General features: G+C 34.6%; 1 protein-coding gene across 3 annotated transcripts in view; it reads left to right on the top strand.

Moving 5' to 3' along the window:
- The window catches only part of PPP1R9A (protein phosphatase 1 regulatory subunit 9A), a 558,902-nt gene that overhangs the window by 297,832 nt on the left and 247,275 nt on the right, over positions 1-13,795 (top strand). For all 3 annotated transcript variants that reach the window (XM_053714066.1, XM_053714065.1, XM_053714067.1), the window contains exon 6: positions 13,069-13,204. In XM_053714066.1, coding sequence (XP_053570041.1) covers positions 13,069-13,204 — 136 coding nt within the window. The remainder of the gene's footprint in view (positions 1-13,068; positions 13,205-13,795) is intronic.

The following is a 13,795-nucleotide window of genomic DNA, read 5'->3' on the forward strand; positions in this document are numbered from 1 at the left end:
CAGTATCCTCAAACAAGGAGCTGAAGAAAGGAACTGCCACTCCCAACAACCAATTCTTTTAAATCAATTTAGAGTTCCAGCCCGATATATATTCTTTAATAAACAACCAATATTTCAGTTTCTCCTCCTCAGGATCCAAAAGAACAAACAAAAAGGACAATGTTCCAAGTGTAGGTTCTTTGTCCTGTCTGTGTCATATCTAAGTCATGGCCTAGCTTTTTGCAAACAGATAACACCAGGTTTACATTAATTAACTTACAAAACATTTGCGAGCTAGGTCAGCGTTGATTAGCTAACATTGTCAATAGAAAGAAAACTACAAAGATAAATGTGAAAGCATAACTCATTTTATCAACACTGTTTATGTGTTTTTTAATACTTATCAATAATATTAAATTCTTCAGTGTAAACAATCCCTCTTAGGTTACCCTCTGGTCCTGCTCATGCCATTACCTCTCTGTTCAGTCAGGTCAGCCTCACATGTCATCTGAACAGGGTGTGGTCAGCATTTATGCTCTGTTTAGGCCTCCTTGTGTTTCCCCCAACTAAAGTATATACAAATGCCAGGATGTTTAATAAAGCAAGGATTTGGAAATTAGCTACTATCCTGGCAAGTCAACCTGGCTCTCTGCATAATTGACATGTGAAGACCTGCACCTAAATGTTACCCTTTAATTCAGTATAATAAAGTTTATCAATTCAGTATAATAAAGTTTATCCATTTGATAAGAACATCAGTACTTTGTTTTATCAATAACAGAGAACAAGTAAGTTTAATTGTAAACATATTATTAAATTATGCTGTATCCAACTCATGAAAGTTTCATATCTCATTTAATGTTAAATTATGGTCCATGTTTTGTATATATGAAGAGTTAAAGGGACACTAAACCCAAATATTTTCTTTAATGATTCAGATAGAGGATGCAATTTTAAGCAACTTTCTATTTTACTCCTATTATCAATTTTTCTTCATTCTCTTGCTATCTTTATTTAAAAAACAGGAATGTAAAGTTTAACAGCCAGCCCATTTTTGGTTATGCTTGCTTATTGGTTTGCTAAATGTAGCCACCAATAAGTAAGCTCTATCCAGGGTGCTGAACCTAAAATGGGCTTGCTCGAAACCTTTAATTTCCAACTTTTTAAATAAAAATTGAACAAGAACAAAGAAAAATTGATAGGAGTAAATTAGAAAGTTGCTTAAAATTGCATGCTCTATCTGAATCATGAAAGAATAAATCTGGGTTTAGTATCCCTTTAACAGAATTTGTATTTTAAAGGGACACTGTACCCAAAAATTTTCTTTCGTAATTCAGATTGAGCATGACATTTTAAGCAACTTTCTAATTTACTCCTATTATCAAATTTTCTTCATTCTCTTGGTATGTTTATTTGAAATGCAAGAATGTAAGTTTAGATGCCGGCCCATTTTTGGTGAACAACCTGGGTTGTCCTTGCTGATTGGTGGATAAATTCATCCACCAATAAAAAAGTACTGTCCAGAGTACTGAAACAAAAAAAAAAGTTTAGATGCCTTCTTTTTCAAATAATGATAGCAAGAGAACGAAGAAACATTGATAATAGGAGTAAATTAGAAAGTTGCTTAAAATTGCATGCTCTTTCTGAATTACAAAAGAAAAAAAATGGGTTCAGTGTCCCTTTAACTGTTTTAAATGAGATTGTATTACTTCTCATTTGGACACTTTAAAAAGTTGCATTTTGGTATCTATAATCAATCAATGAATGCGTCTGCAAAATGCATCTGTTACTAGTAGAGGATATATCCTTTCTTTGCTTTTCATGTTGATATCTTTATATTGTGTGGGTTTTTGAGTGTCAGGTGCTTGGACTTTGTAATTGAGTTTGAACCCTGATCATTGATCAAGTAACCAGTATGGTTAGAAAACACATTGGCATGCTTTAATTTCAGGATATTTATTTTTATATTGGTGTTTGGGTAGCCACCATTTACAATATAATGTAGATAAAACTGTGTGCATTGCTAGCCCTTTATAGAGGTTTATAACTTTATAATGAATTACTATTGATTGTATATGGTGATATTATTATTTACAGATCTATATATGTATTGATGTACATAGCGGGATTTTATTTATATACTTTAACTAATGTTTCCCCATAGAATAAATTATATATATATTTTATTTTTGTGTATATTTTTATTTGTAGAATGTATTTTTTGTGGAGCTTTACCTTTTGTCTTTACATTATTTGAGGTGTAAGTTTCTATTTCCCAATAGGAATGAGATGTAATGAGAAATGTTAAAAATAATATATATTTTTTTAAAAGTTGAACTTTTGACTGTCCCCTTTGTAATTAAGAGTTTATCAATATTTGTGCAGCATTGATATCCGCCATATTAAGTAGCACACACTCCTTTTATTTTCTTTTATCAATAATCTGAATTTATATAGAGGAATATTTAAGATACTTGTGTATTCAGAATGATTATTCTATTCGTTGAGTGAGATTAACTAGAAATACTTTTTGGCACAAAAAATTACCTTTTGGATGTATTTCAGCTTTCTACTCTTTCAAACCTTTTCTTTAGGAAATTAGTTTGTTGAGTTATTAAGCAGAAGTCTGAAGCTTGGAATTAGGGAAAATGTCTTATAATTAAATTAGTCATTTATATCTTAATGGAACCCCTTGGCACCTGCTATGTTTGACCAAGTGGCCCTGCTGGTGAATCTGTTGAATTTAAAATGGAAGTAATATTTCCTGCTAGCAAGTGAGCCGGCTCAAAGCCAATTGTCTTAATTGGTTATGCAGTTGTAGGGAGCGCAATTGTGCTTTACAGATAGGTTATATAAAGTTAGTTGGAAGGTTGTGTGCATAAGTGTGTTTTTTTTATTATTACTTTTTTTTTTTTACTTTGTAATGGCAGCAAAATAAAAAATAAAAACTACTAATGTTTAATTGAATATTTCAAATGTGAGGTTATGCTTTCTAATTAATAACAGAAATTATATTAATAGCTTTCAATGTAATTTGCTTTGCTATTACTGGTCAGCTTTAATTAAAATATAGAAAAGGTGATAAGCAGTTGTACACAGCACATAATTCATCATCAGCAAACATAACCACAGTGGCACATAAGGACCACAGGACCTTCAAGTCTGCTCATGACATAGAATACTTTTTTTAAATTGTGTATTTAGCAGAAATGCTTCTAGCAAAAGATAATGTTTTAGTTACAACATTTACAGCAGTAGCAGTTATTCATCAGCAATAAAGCAAAGAGCCATCACTAGTATATTCAAAGCAGTGTGGTGTTTGAATGAGGATGCACAGAGCATGTGTTCTTATGCATCATGCACAATAGTTGCCAACATTTCAACTAATTTCCAGCAGAGCAAGGAAGCAGGTTACCAGATTATTGATGACCTACTATTCAACTGCTCCACCCACTCCATTCTGTGATCAAAACACGGCCATTTGATAGTAATGGTATAATGTAGACTTATTATACAGATAAGCACCAAGCTCTTACACCTACCCCATAATACTGACAAATCCGGCCTCTGGAACACATTCTGGGCATATGGTTACTGTTACAACACAGCATCAAAATTAGACAGATAGATAATATATGAACCCATTTAATAATTATAATAATAGTAACAATATTCCAGTATATATATATATATATATATATATGTGTGTGTGTGTGTGCTTTTATATATATATATATATATATATGTGTGTGTGTGTGTGCTTTTATATATATATATATATATATATATGTGTGTGTGTGTGTGTGCTTTTATATATATATATATATATATGTGTGTGTGTGTGTGTGCTTTTATATATATATATATATATGTGTGTGTGTGTGTGTGCTTTTATATATATATATATATATGTGTGTGTGTGTGTGTGCTTTTATATATATATATATATATATATATATATATATATATATATATATATATATATATATATATATATAAATATATATATATATATATACACACAGACGTATATAATTATAAATAATTGGGTGTTTGGATCAGCAATTTCATTTTGATCTATCAAATAACTGAAGGACACAGTAATATTTCAGTAGTGAAATGAGGTTTATTGGATTAACAGAAAATGTGCAATATGCATCCAAACGAAATTAGACAGGTGCATAAATTTGGGCACCCCAACAAAAATATTGCATCAATATTTAGTAGAGGGCACCCCAACAAAAATATTGCATCAATATTTAGTAGAGGGCACCCCAACAAAAATATTGCATCAATATTTAGTAGAGCCTTCTTTAGCAGAAATAACAGCCTTTAGACGCTTCCTATAGGCTGTAATGAGTGTCTGGATTCTGGATGAAGGTATTTTGGACCATTCCTCCTTGCAAAACATCTTCAGTTCAGTTAGGTTTGATGGTTGGTGAGCATGGACACCAACAGAATTTCAATGATATTCAGGTCTGGGGACTGGGATGGCCATTCCAGAACATTGTACTTGTTCCTCTGCATAAATGCCAGAGTAGATTTTGAGCAGTGTTTTGGGTCGTTGTCTTGTTGAAATATCCAGCCCCGGCGTATCTTTATCTTTGTGACTGATTCCTCAACATTATTCTCAAGTATCTGCTGATATTAGGTGGAATCCATGCAACCCTCAACTTTAACAAGATTACTAGTACCAGTACTGAACATACAGTCCCACAGCATGATGGAACATCCACAAAATTTTACTGTGGCTAGCAAGTGTTTGTCTTGTAATGCTGTGTTCTTTTGCCACCATGCATAATGCCCCTTCTTATGACCCAATAACTAAATCTTTGTTTCATAAGTCTACAACACCTTCTTTCAAAATGAAGCTGGGTTGTCCAAATGTGCATTTGCATACCTCAAGCGACTCTGTTTGTCTCCGCATCACTCTCCCATAGAGCTTCTCTTGTGCAAAGTGCGCTGAATTGTTGAACGATGCACAGTGACACCATCTGCAGCAAGATGATGTTGTAGGTCTTTGGAGGTGGTCTGTGAGCTGTTTTTGACTGTTCTAACCATCTTTTACCTTTGCCTCTCCGATATTTTACTTGGCCTGCCACTTCTGGCCTTAACAGGAACTATGCCTGTGGTCTTACATTTCCTCACTATGTTCCTCACAGTGGACACTGACAGCTTAAATCTCTGCGATAGCTTTTTGTAGCCTTCCCCTAAACCATAATGTTGAACAATCTTTGTTTTCAGGTCACTTGAGAGTTGTTTTGAGGCCCCCATGTTGCCACTCTTCAGAGGAGAGTCAAAGAGAACAACAACTTGCAATTTGCCACCTTAAATACCTTTTCTCATGATTGGATGCACCTGTCTATGAAGTTCAAGGCTTAATGGGCTCACCAAACCAATTGTGTGTTCCAATTAATCAATACTAGGTAGTTACAGGTATTCAAATCAACAAAATTACAAGGGTGCCCAAATTTATTCACCTGTCTAATTTCATTTGGATGCATATTGCACATTTTCTGTTAATCCAATAAACTTAATTTCACTACTGAAATATTACTGTGTCCTTCAGTTATTTGATAGATCAAAATGAAATTGCTAATCCAAACACCCAATTATTTATAAAATAAAATCATGGAAATTGTCAGGGGTGCCTAAACTTTTGCATGCGACTGCATATATACCATTTTAATTAGAAAGTGCAATCCTGCCAACTTTGAATTTCATAATTTGCAGTAATGTTTTATATTCAGTGATATCACGGTAAGAAGCATCATAGGAAGAGATGTCACATGAAGTAAAGCAATATGCAAAAACAGACTTTTAAAACGATTAAATAATAAAATTCCCTTACTTTAAAATTTGTACCAGTTAACAGTCTGCATCACTAGTCAAAAATTGTGTCTAATTTAAACAAATATTACATGTGCACATATATTTACAAAACTTTTAGTATTAACAGTCATTTATTCTTCCAAAAGACAATAAAAATAGAAGTGCTCTTTCACTATTACAGTAAAGTGATAATGAAACATAAACCATCTACTAATCAATTATTGTTAACTGTCCAGCTCTTATATATTATCACGTTTCTATTTATTACACTATTGCAGGGCTAAGCTGAGTGCTTAATGACAAACAGAACTGAAGAAAATCAAAATTACCTTAGATCCACTGTCCTAACAGCCAGCAGCAATGCTTTCTATGTTATCCTGGGCTCCTAATGACACTATGAGGGCTGCAGTGTGTCAAATTACTATTAAAAAGAGGAAAGACACAGCAAACACTAAGTGCAGCTGATCTTAGTGTGTGATTATGAACAGCACCGGAATGGGTGAGCTGTCAGGGGAAATTCATTTTTGTATAATTTATTCTGACAGCAATTTTCATATTTTTGCAATTTTAGTAGGAAGTGGCATATGTTTAAAACTCATGCTAAAATCAGTAAGCTTCAGATGATAGAGAGTGCTAACATATGAAGAATAATGTTAGACTAAATAATGCAAAATTGCAAACAATAAATTATCTACAGTAGTAGCCAAGCAATCCCACTTCTTTTACAACAAATCAGTGGAGGAGCTGTTTGTAAGTGTTTTTTCTTCAGATTTAGACATTGATCACTCAGAGAAGGTGCAGCAAGGAGTCCCTGCCAAGACCTGCTCTCAGTGATCAAGCAGAGTACTTGCTGCATGCACAGCCTCACCGGCAGCTCCTCCAATTAAAGTGTGTCACACATGCCCAACTCAGTTGCAGCCCTCCAAATCTCCTGGAGTGGACATTTCCAGGGAGAAAAAAAATCCAGGGACATACAACAAATTCCAGGGACTGTCCCTGGAAATTAGGGACTGTTGACAACTATCCAATAATAGCACTTAAACATTGATAGCTTTTACTTTAAGCATTTTGCTAGCACATTTACAAATCAGTGCATTCAAAATTGAAAGTCAAGTATCCTCCTTCAAGATAAAATTGCTGCAGTGCCTGGACATCACATTGGCCAGACTAATCTGTATATCAGTCATACAACAACATTCTCCAGTACAGAGAGATGCAGCCAAGCCCCTCTGGGTTTGGGTCGGAGGGAAAACATGCTGTATAAATAATGAATGTGGCTTAAATTGTTTTTACTATGCTTAATTAAATGTGATATGTGGTGGTAATTTAAAGTGATAGCAAAGTAAGTCTTGTAAAAAATGGTCCTTGATTACATTACCCCAACCCAACTTAAACCGCTAGGTTTTTTAAAATTATTTTTTACTTACATTTTGCAAAAAAGATCTTTTTTTTTATTGAGCCCCTTTAATTTTTTTCTGCATTGTAGTGACGTATAGAGTGGTATGGGACTGTTATAGATTGCACTCTAGTGATTTCAGCGCACAATAACGCAAACATTTTTCAACTCCCCTTGTAATCAAGGCCATTATTCTTTGTTTAATAGTTTAATAAATGTACATGCAGCCCTAAAGGCTTCTAAAATATTAATCTGCAATGTGTTAGGAAGGATTAGATCTTATTTGAGGCAACCTAAGGTAGTATAGAAAACCATTTTGATTGGATAAGAGCTTTATTGACTTGTGAGAGCCAGTGCCGTCTGTCATTTATAGAATATGCTTTACCTAAATGGAAGTATCTTAATGTATGCAGCACTTTATGAGATTGTTAATGGTTTTGTGTGCATTAAAAGTATAAGTATTTGAGAGGATTCAAAGGTTTCCTTTTAACATTTGATTCATATGATAATATGATTGGTATAATGTGCATGTGCGGCTGCCAGCTTCTGATGTGCATGTGATTAATGTCACATACATTACATCTCTTATTCCTCTCATGGCACTGAGCAAAATAGTCTGTGCAGCAAATCCATTAATGCTCATTCATCTATCCATTTCTTAAAGGGCCATAATACCCAAATGTTTAAACACTTGAAAGTGATGCAGTATATCTGTAGACAACTGACTAGAAAATATCACCTGAACATCTCTATGTAAAAAAGAAAGCCACATCCCATTGTAAAGGTTTTCTAATCAACAAATCAGTATGTCTGTCCCGGGACAGCAGAAAGTGCGAGCTTTCGTGCACACTCATCTTATTTCCCTATTCAGTGTAAGGAAGTTTACAATGAAATCTCATGAGATCACAGTAAAAGAGTCCATGACCTCAGCATTGCTGATGCTGATTGGCTGCTGTTCATTTCTTCATTTATTTATTTATTTTTACCTGCAGCTGGGAGCAGCTGAGTATAACTTTTTACACAGAACTTACTCTGCTGAGCTGAGGAGGTTGTGAGGTAAAATATCTTCCTTTTTTACATAGAGATGCTCAGGTGATATTTTCCTGTCATCTTGACCTCGCATTCTATTGGCTGATCCAATCATCCAATCGGATTGAACTTCAATCCGATTGGCTGATTAAATCAACCAATCAGATTTTTCCTACCTTAATTCCGATTGGCTGATAGAATCCTTTTAAGGGCTACTTGTAATTTAGTATAGGGTAGGGTATTTTATTATTTTGGGGGGGATTTTTTATTTTATTAGGGGGCTTAGATTAGGTGTAATTAGTTTAAACTTCTTGTATTTTTTTTCTTTTCTGTAATTTAATGGGGTTTTTTTTCGTAATTTAGTGTTTTTTTTTTTTTCGTAATTTAGTTTATTGAATTTAATTGTAATTAATTGTAGGTAGTTTAGGTAATTAGTTTAATGATAGTGTAGTGTGTAATTGTAACTTATGTTAGGATTTATTTTACAGGTAATTTTGTAATTATTTTAGCTAGGTAGCTATTAAATAGTTAATAACTATTTACTAACTATTCTACCTAGTTAAAATAAATACAAACTTGCCTGTAAAATAAAAATAAACCCTAAGCTAGATACAATGTAACTATTAGTTATATTGTAGCTATCTTATGGTTTATTTTACATGTAAGTATTTAGTTTTAAATAGGAATAATTTATTTAATTGTAGTTATTTTATTTAGATTTATTTAAATTATATTTAAATTAGGGGGGTGTTAGGGTTAGGTTTAGGGGGTTAATAACTTTATTATAGTGGCGGCGACGTTGGCGGTGGAAGATCAGGGGTTAATTAATTTAATATAGTTGCGGTGACGTTTGGGGGGCAGATTAGGGGTTAATACATATAATGTAGATGGTGGCGGTGTCCTCCGCGGCATATTAGGGGTTAATAGTATAATGCAGGTGGCGACGATGTCGGGGGTGGCAGATTAGGGGTTAATAAGTGTAAGTTTAGGGGTGTTTAGACTCAGGGTTCATGTTAGGGTGTTAGGTGCAGACATATTTTTTATTTCCCCATAGAAAACAATGGGGCTGCGTTAGAAGCTGGACGCTGCTTTTTTGCAGGTGTTAGGTTTTTTTCCAGCCAGCTCAGCCCCATTGTTTCCTATGGGGAAATTGTGCACGAGCACGTTTAGCCAGCTTACCGCTACTGTATTGAGGTGAGATGTGGAGCTAAATTTTGCTCTACGCTCACCTTTTTGCGGCTAACGCCAGGTTTAAAAAAACTGTAATACCAGCGTTGTCTTAAGGTAGCGTTAGAAAAAAAAGGAGCCACACAGCCTTACCGACAAAACTCGTGATCTAGCCATAAGTTTGCTACATTTTTCAAGTTTGAAGATGAAATACTTTTGCAACTAGTGAGAACAGCAATACCTTACTGGGAGGCAGTGGGAGCAAGGTGAAAACATCTGGTGAGCCAAATAACCAGCAAGCTCCCAGTAGTGTAGCATATGTACATCTTATTTTTCATCAAAAGATACCAATGTGAAAATAGGGCATGTCATTGAATTCACTTCTATCTGAATCATGCACATTTAATTTAGACTTTTCTATCCCTTTAACCAGCAGACTAACAGGATATAATATGCATATTTTAAGATTACTTAAAGGGATACTAAACTCACATTTTTTTCTTTCGTGATTCACATAGAGCATGACATTCTAAGCAACTTTCTTATTTACTCCTATTATAAATTTTTCTTCGTTATCTTGCTATCTTTATTTAAAAAGCAAGAATGTAAATATTAGCAGCCTATTTCTATGGATAGCGCTTGCTTATTGGTGGCTTACATTTAGACACCAATAAGCAAGCATAACCCAGGTTCTTAACCAAAAGCGCTGCGGAATCTGTTGGCGCTCTACAAATAACCAATAATAATAATAATAATAATAATAATAAAATGGGCCAGCTCCTATGCATCATATTCCTTCTTTTTAAATAAAGATAGCAAGAGAACCAAGACAATGTGATTATAGGAGTAAATTAGAAAGTTGCTTAAAATAGCTGCTCTATCTGAATCATGAAAGAAAAAAATGGGTTTAGTGTCCCTTTAAAGGGAAACAGTACATGCTCTAATTTAATAAATACATAATACATAGGTTAAACACATAGGTACTGTCCTTCTCTGTAATCTCAAACCTTGTAGCTCATAAACAGTACACAGGTGGTAATACCATCTAAATTGGCATTCTTATGAAACTGCCATTCACCTGTTGTTTCATGCTTAGGAGCTACAAAGCTTGCAGCTCCAGAGAGGGTCATAATCCATAATATGGACAAATTGCATAATTGACAAATAAATAATTAAAAGGCAATGCAAAACTTTGAATTTCAAATCAGTAGTAGATTTGTTTTCTGGCTAATTTAAAAGTTAAAGGGACATTAAACTGCTGGGTACAACTACAGTAGCTGGTTACAACTCATAATACTATTGTATTTCCTCCTATACCTGCAGCTCTCTTTAAAGCCTTTCTGTTATTTGAACTAATTATAGAATCTAGTTGGTAAAGTTCTGCATTTTATACTGGGTGCCGCCATCTTGTATATTGTTGCATCCTGTAATAGAAGTAGTGCACTCTGATGTTGCAGGTTTTCTGACAGCTGTACCTTGCACTTCAGTTTAGCTCACACATAAGAGAGCAGAAGCGTTATATTTTTGCATTTTTTTTTGCACAGTTTAAATGTCACATAACAAATATAAGCTCTAAGATGGAGGCACCCAAGGTGGAGATTCAGAACGTCACTATGGTAAATAGTAGCTATGCTAGTGTAGTTGTAAATAAAGATAGCAAGAGAACCAAGACAATGTGATTATAGGAGTAAATTAGAAAGTTGCTTAAAATAGCTGCTCTATCTGAATCATGAAAGAAAAAAATGGGTTTAGTGTCCCTTTAAAGGGAAACAGTACATGCTCTAATTTAATAAATACATAATACATAGGTTAAACACATAGGTACTGTCCTTCTCTGTAATCTCAAACCTTGTAGCTCATAAACAGTACACAGGTGGTAATACCATCTAAATTGGCATTCTTATGAAACTGCCATTCACCTGTTGTTTCATGCTTAGGAGCTACAAAGCTTGCAGCTCCAGAGAGGGTCATAATCCATAATATGGACAAATTGCATAATTGACAAATAAATAATTAAAAGGCAATGCAAAACTTTGAATTTCAAATCAGTAGTAGATTTGTTTTCTGGCTAATTTAAAAGTTAAAGGGACATTAAACTGCTGGGTACAACTACAGTAGCTGGTTACAACTCATAATACTATTGTATTTCCTCCTATACCTGCAGCTCTCTTTAAAGCCTTTCTGTTATTTGAACTAATTATAGAATCTAGTTGGTAAAGTTCTGCATTTTATACTGGGTGCCGCCATCTTGTATATTGTTGCATCCTGTAATAGAAGTAGTGCACTCTGATGTTGCAGGTTTTCTGACAGCTGTACCTTGCACTTCAGTTTAGCTCACACATAAGAGAGCAGAAGCGTTATATTTTTGCATTTTTTTTTGCACAGTTTAAATGTCACATAACAAATATAAGCTCTAAGATGGAGGCACCCAAGGTGGAGATTCAGAACGTCACTATGGTAAATAGTAGCTATGCTAGTGTAGTTGTACAGTTTAACGTCCCTTTAATTTCATTTTCCCTCCCCCTGTATTATGTGATAGCCATAAGCCAAACTTAAAACACATATACTGTGCACTATTGCATATACTACATAGGAGCTGGTGCCTCAGAATGTGTGCAAATAAATCAAAAAAAATACACGTTTTGATAATGGCAGTAAATTTAGAAAGTTTTTTTTAAACTACATGCGCTATCTGAATCAAAAAGTTTAATTTTGACTTTAGTGTCCTTTTAAACACATAAGGGTTGCTCACATTCCTTTAGAAAAATGTATCAAATTGATTAATCTCCAAAATTCTCTATAGACTTTAATAGTGTTTTCTCTGTTGAAAATCATTAGATAAGGATTAAGAAATCTGCATGCTCTAACAATGTATAACACATAGGGCTAGATTATAAGCGGAAGCTAATTTATTGCGTGCCCACAAACGGGCAAATTTGCCCATTTGCGAGCGCGCAATAAATAACCAGCCTCTGGTTCGTTTTCTAAATATCCCCCAATCCCCCCCCCCCCCCCAATTAAGTGTAGTGTGCCATTTAAAAAAAAAAAAAAGAATAACTGTAGGAGACAGTATTAAGGGGTTAACAGTGTGCGGGTGTTAGAAAAAAAAACAGCACTGAAAAGTGCCTTTACATTGTGGTCTATGGGAACTGTGTGTTCCCTGTAAATATATATGTGTTTGCTTATATACATATATATTTCACTTTACTGCCCATCTCTGCGCGATTTACCTCCTTTGCTGCGCTAGTTCTCATGCTGTGTCAGAACAAGCCTCCCATTGGAGCCTACAGAAGCTCGCTCTTGTGAGCGCAATGCTGCATTGCTCCTCACTCGTAATACCAACGCACATTAGCGCGCGCTGGTATTACTCAGTGGAATGCAAATATCGCTTTAGGGAAAGCAATATTTTGCGCTCCACATGTAATCTAGCCGATAATGTATGCATTCGAATATCCCTTTAAGAGAAAGTGTTAACTTAATAAAGTACAAATCTGTGTGTGTTAGGTTAATACAACAAAAACAAAAAAAACCTGTGTAAAATGAATATTTTATTTCCAGTCAATTGAGTTTTACTGAATTGTAATTTTTCCTCCTTCAGAATTGAGATGTAAGTCTTTAGAATTATTTGCTGAATTAATAATGAGATTATTCATTTTTTTTTGCAGATTTATAATAGGACGTGAAAAGCCCGGACAGTTAAGTGAGGTGGCGCAGCTGATCAGCCAGACTCTTGAGCAAGAGCGTCGTCAGAGAGAAATGATGGAACAGCATTATGCACAATACGATGCTGATGATGACGAGGTCATTATACTTAACATTATTATTAATAGTGTTTATCTTTATTTTTATATTTATTTTACTTGCTTGGCCCCATAGCTGAAAAAGAGGGTTGTATAGCCTATACTAGGAACAAAAATGCTGGACAGAAACCTTTATTGTCCCTTTAAGGTTGGACTGTGGTGATAAGATGTTGAATTCTATATGTAAGAATTCATAATCATAACCTTTAATTCCCCATATTGTTTAACTACATCATGCACCTCTCTAAGTACATTCCCTCCTCAAAACATTTAGACTTTCTGACTACTACTGGGAAATGCACCAGTGACAGAAAGCATAACTTTTGTCAGGGACAGATTTGTCATTATGCAATCTATTAACTAGATGCTTTGCTATAATGGAAGAAAATTCTAGTGACTGCAATTCGGCTATTGCTAATGGCTGCGCTTATGCAACCTGCACAATTAACCCCTAACTATCATCACCTATTGCAAACCCTCTTAATAGCAACTTGTAGTTCTGGCTATATCAGTAGTGGGTCACATAGGATCTAATCTTATGGGCATGGGAACTGGAGGGGACATATCCCCCCAGGAAATCATGTGGGAGAGA

Source organism: Bombina bombina, chromosome 5, assembly GCF_027579735.1.
Source record: "Bombina bombina isolate aBomBom1 chromosome 5, aBomBom1.pri, whole genome shotgun sequence".
NCBI lineage: Eukaryota > Metazoa > Chordata > Amphibia > Anura > Bombinatoridae > Bombina > Bombina bombina.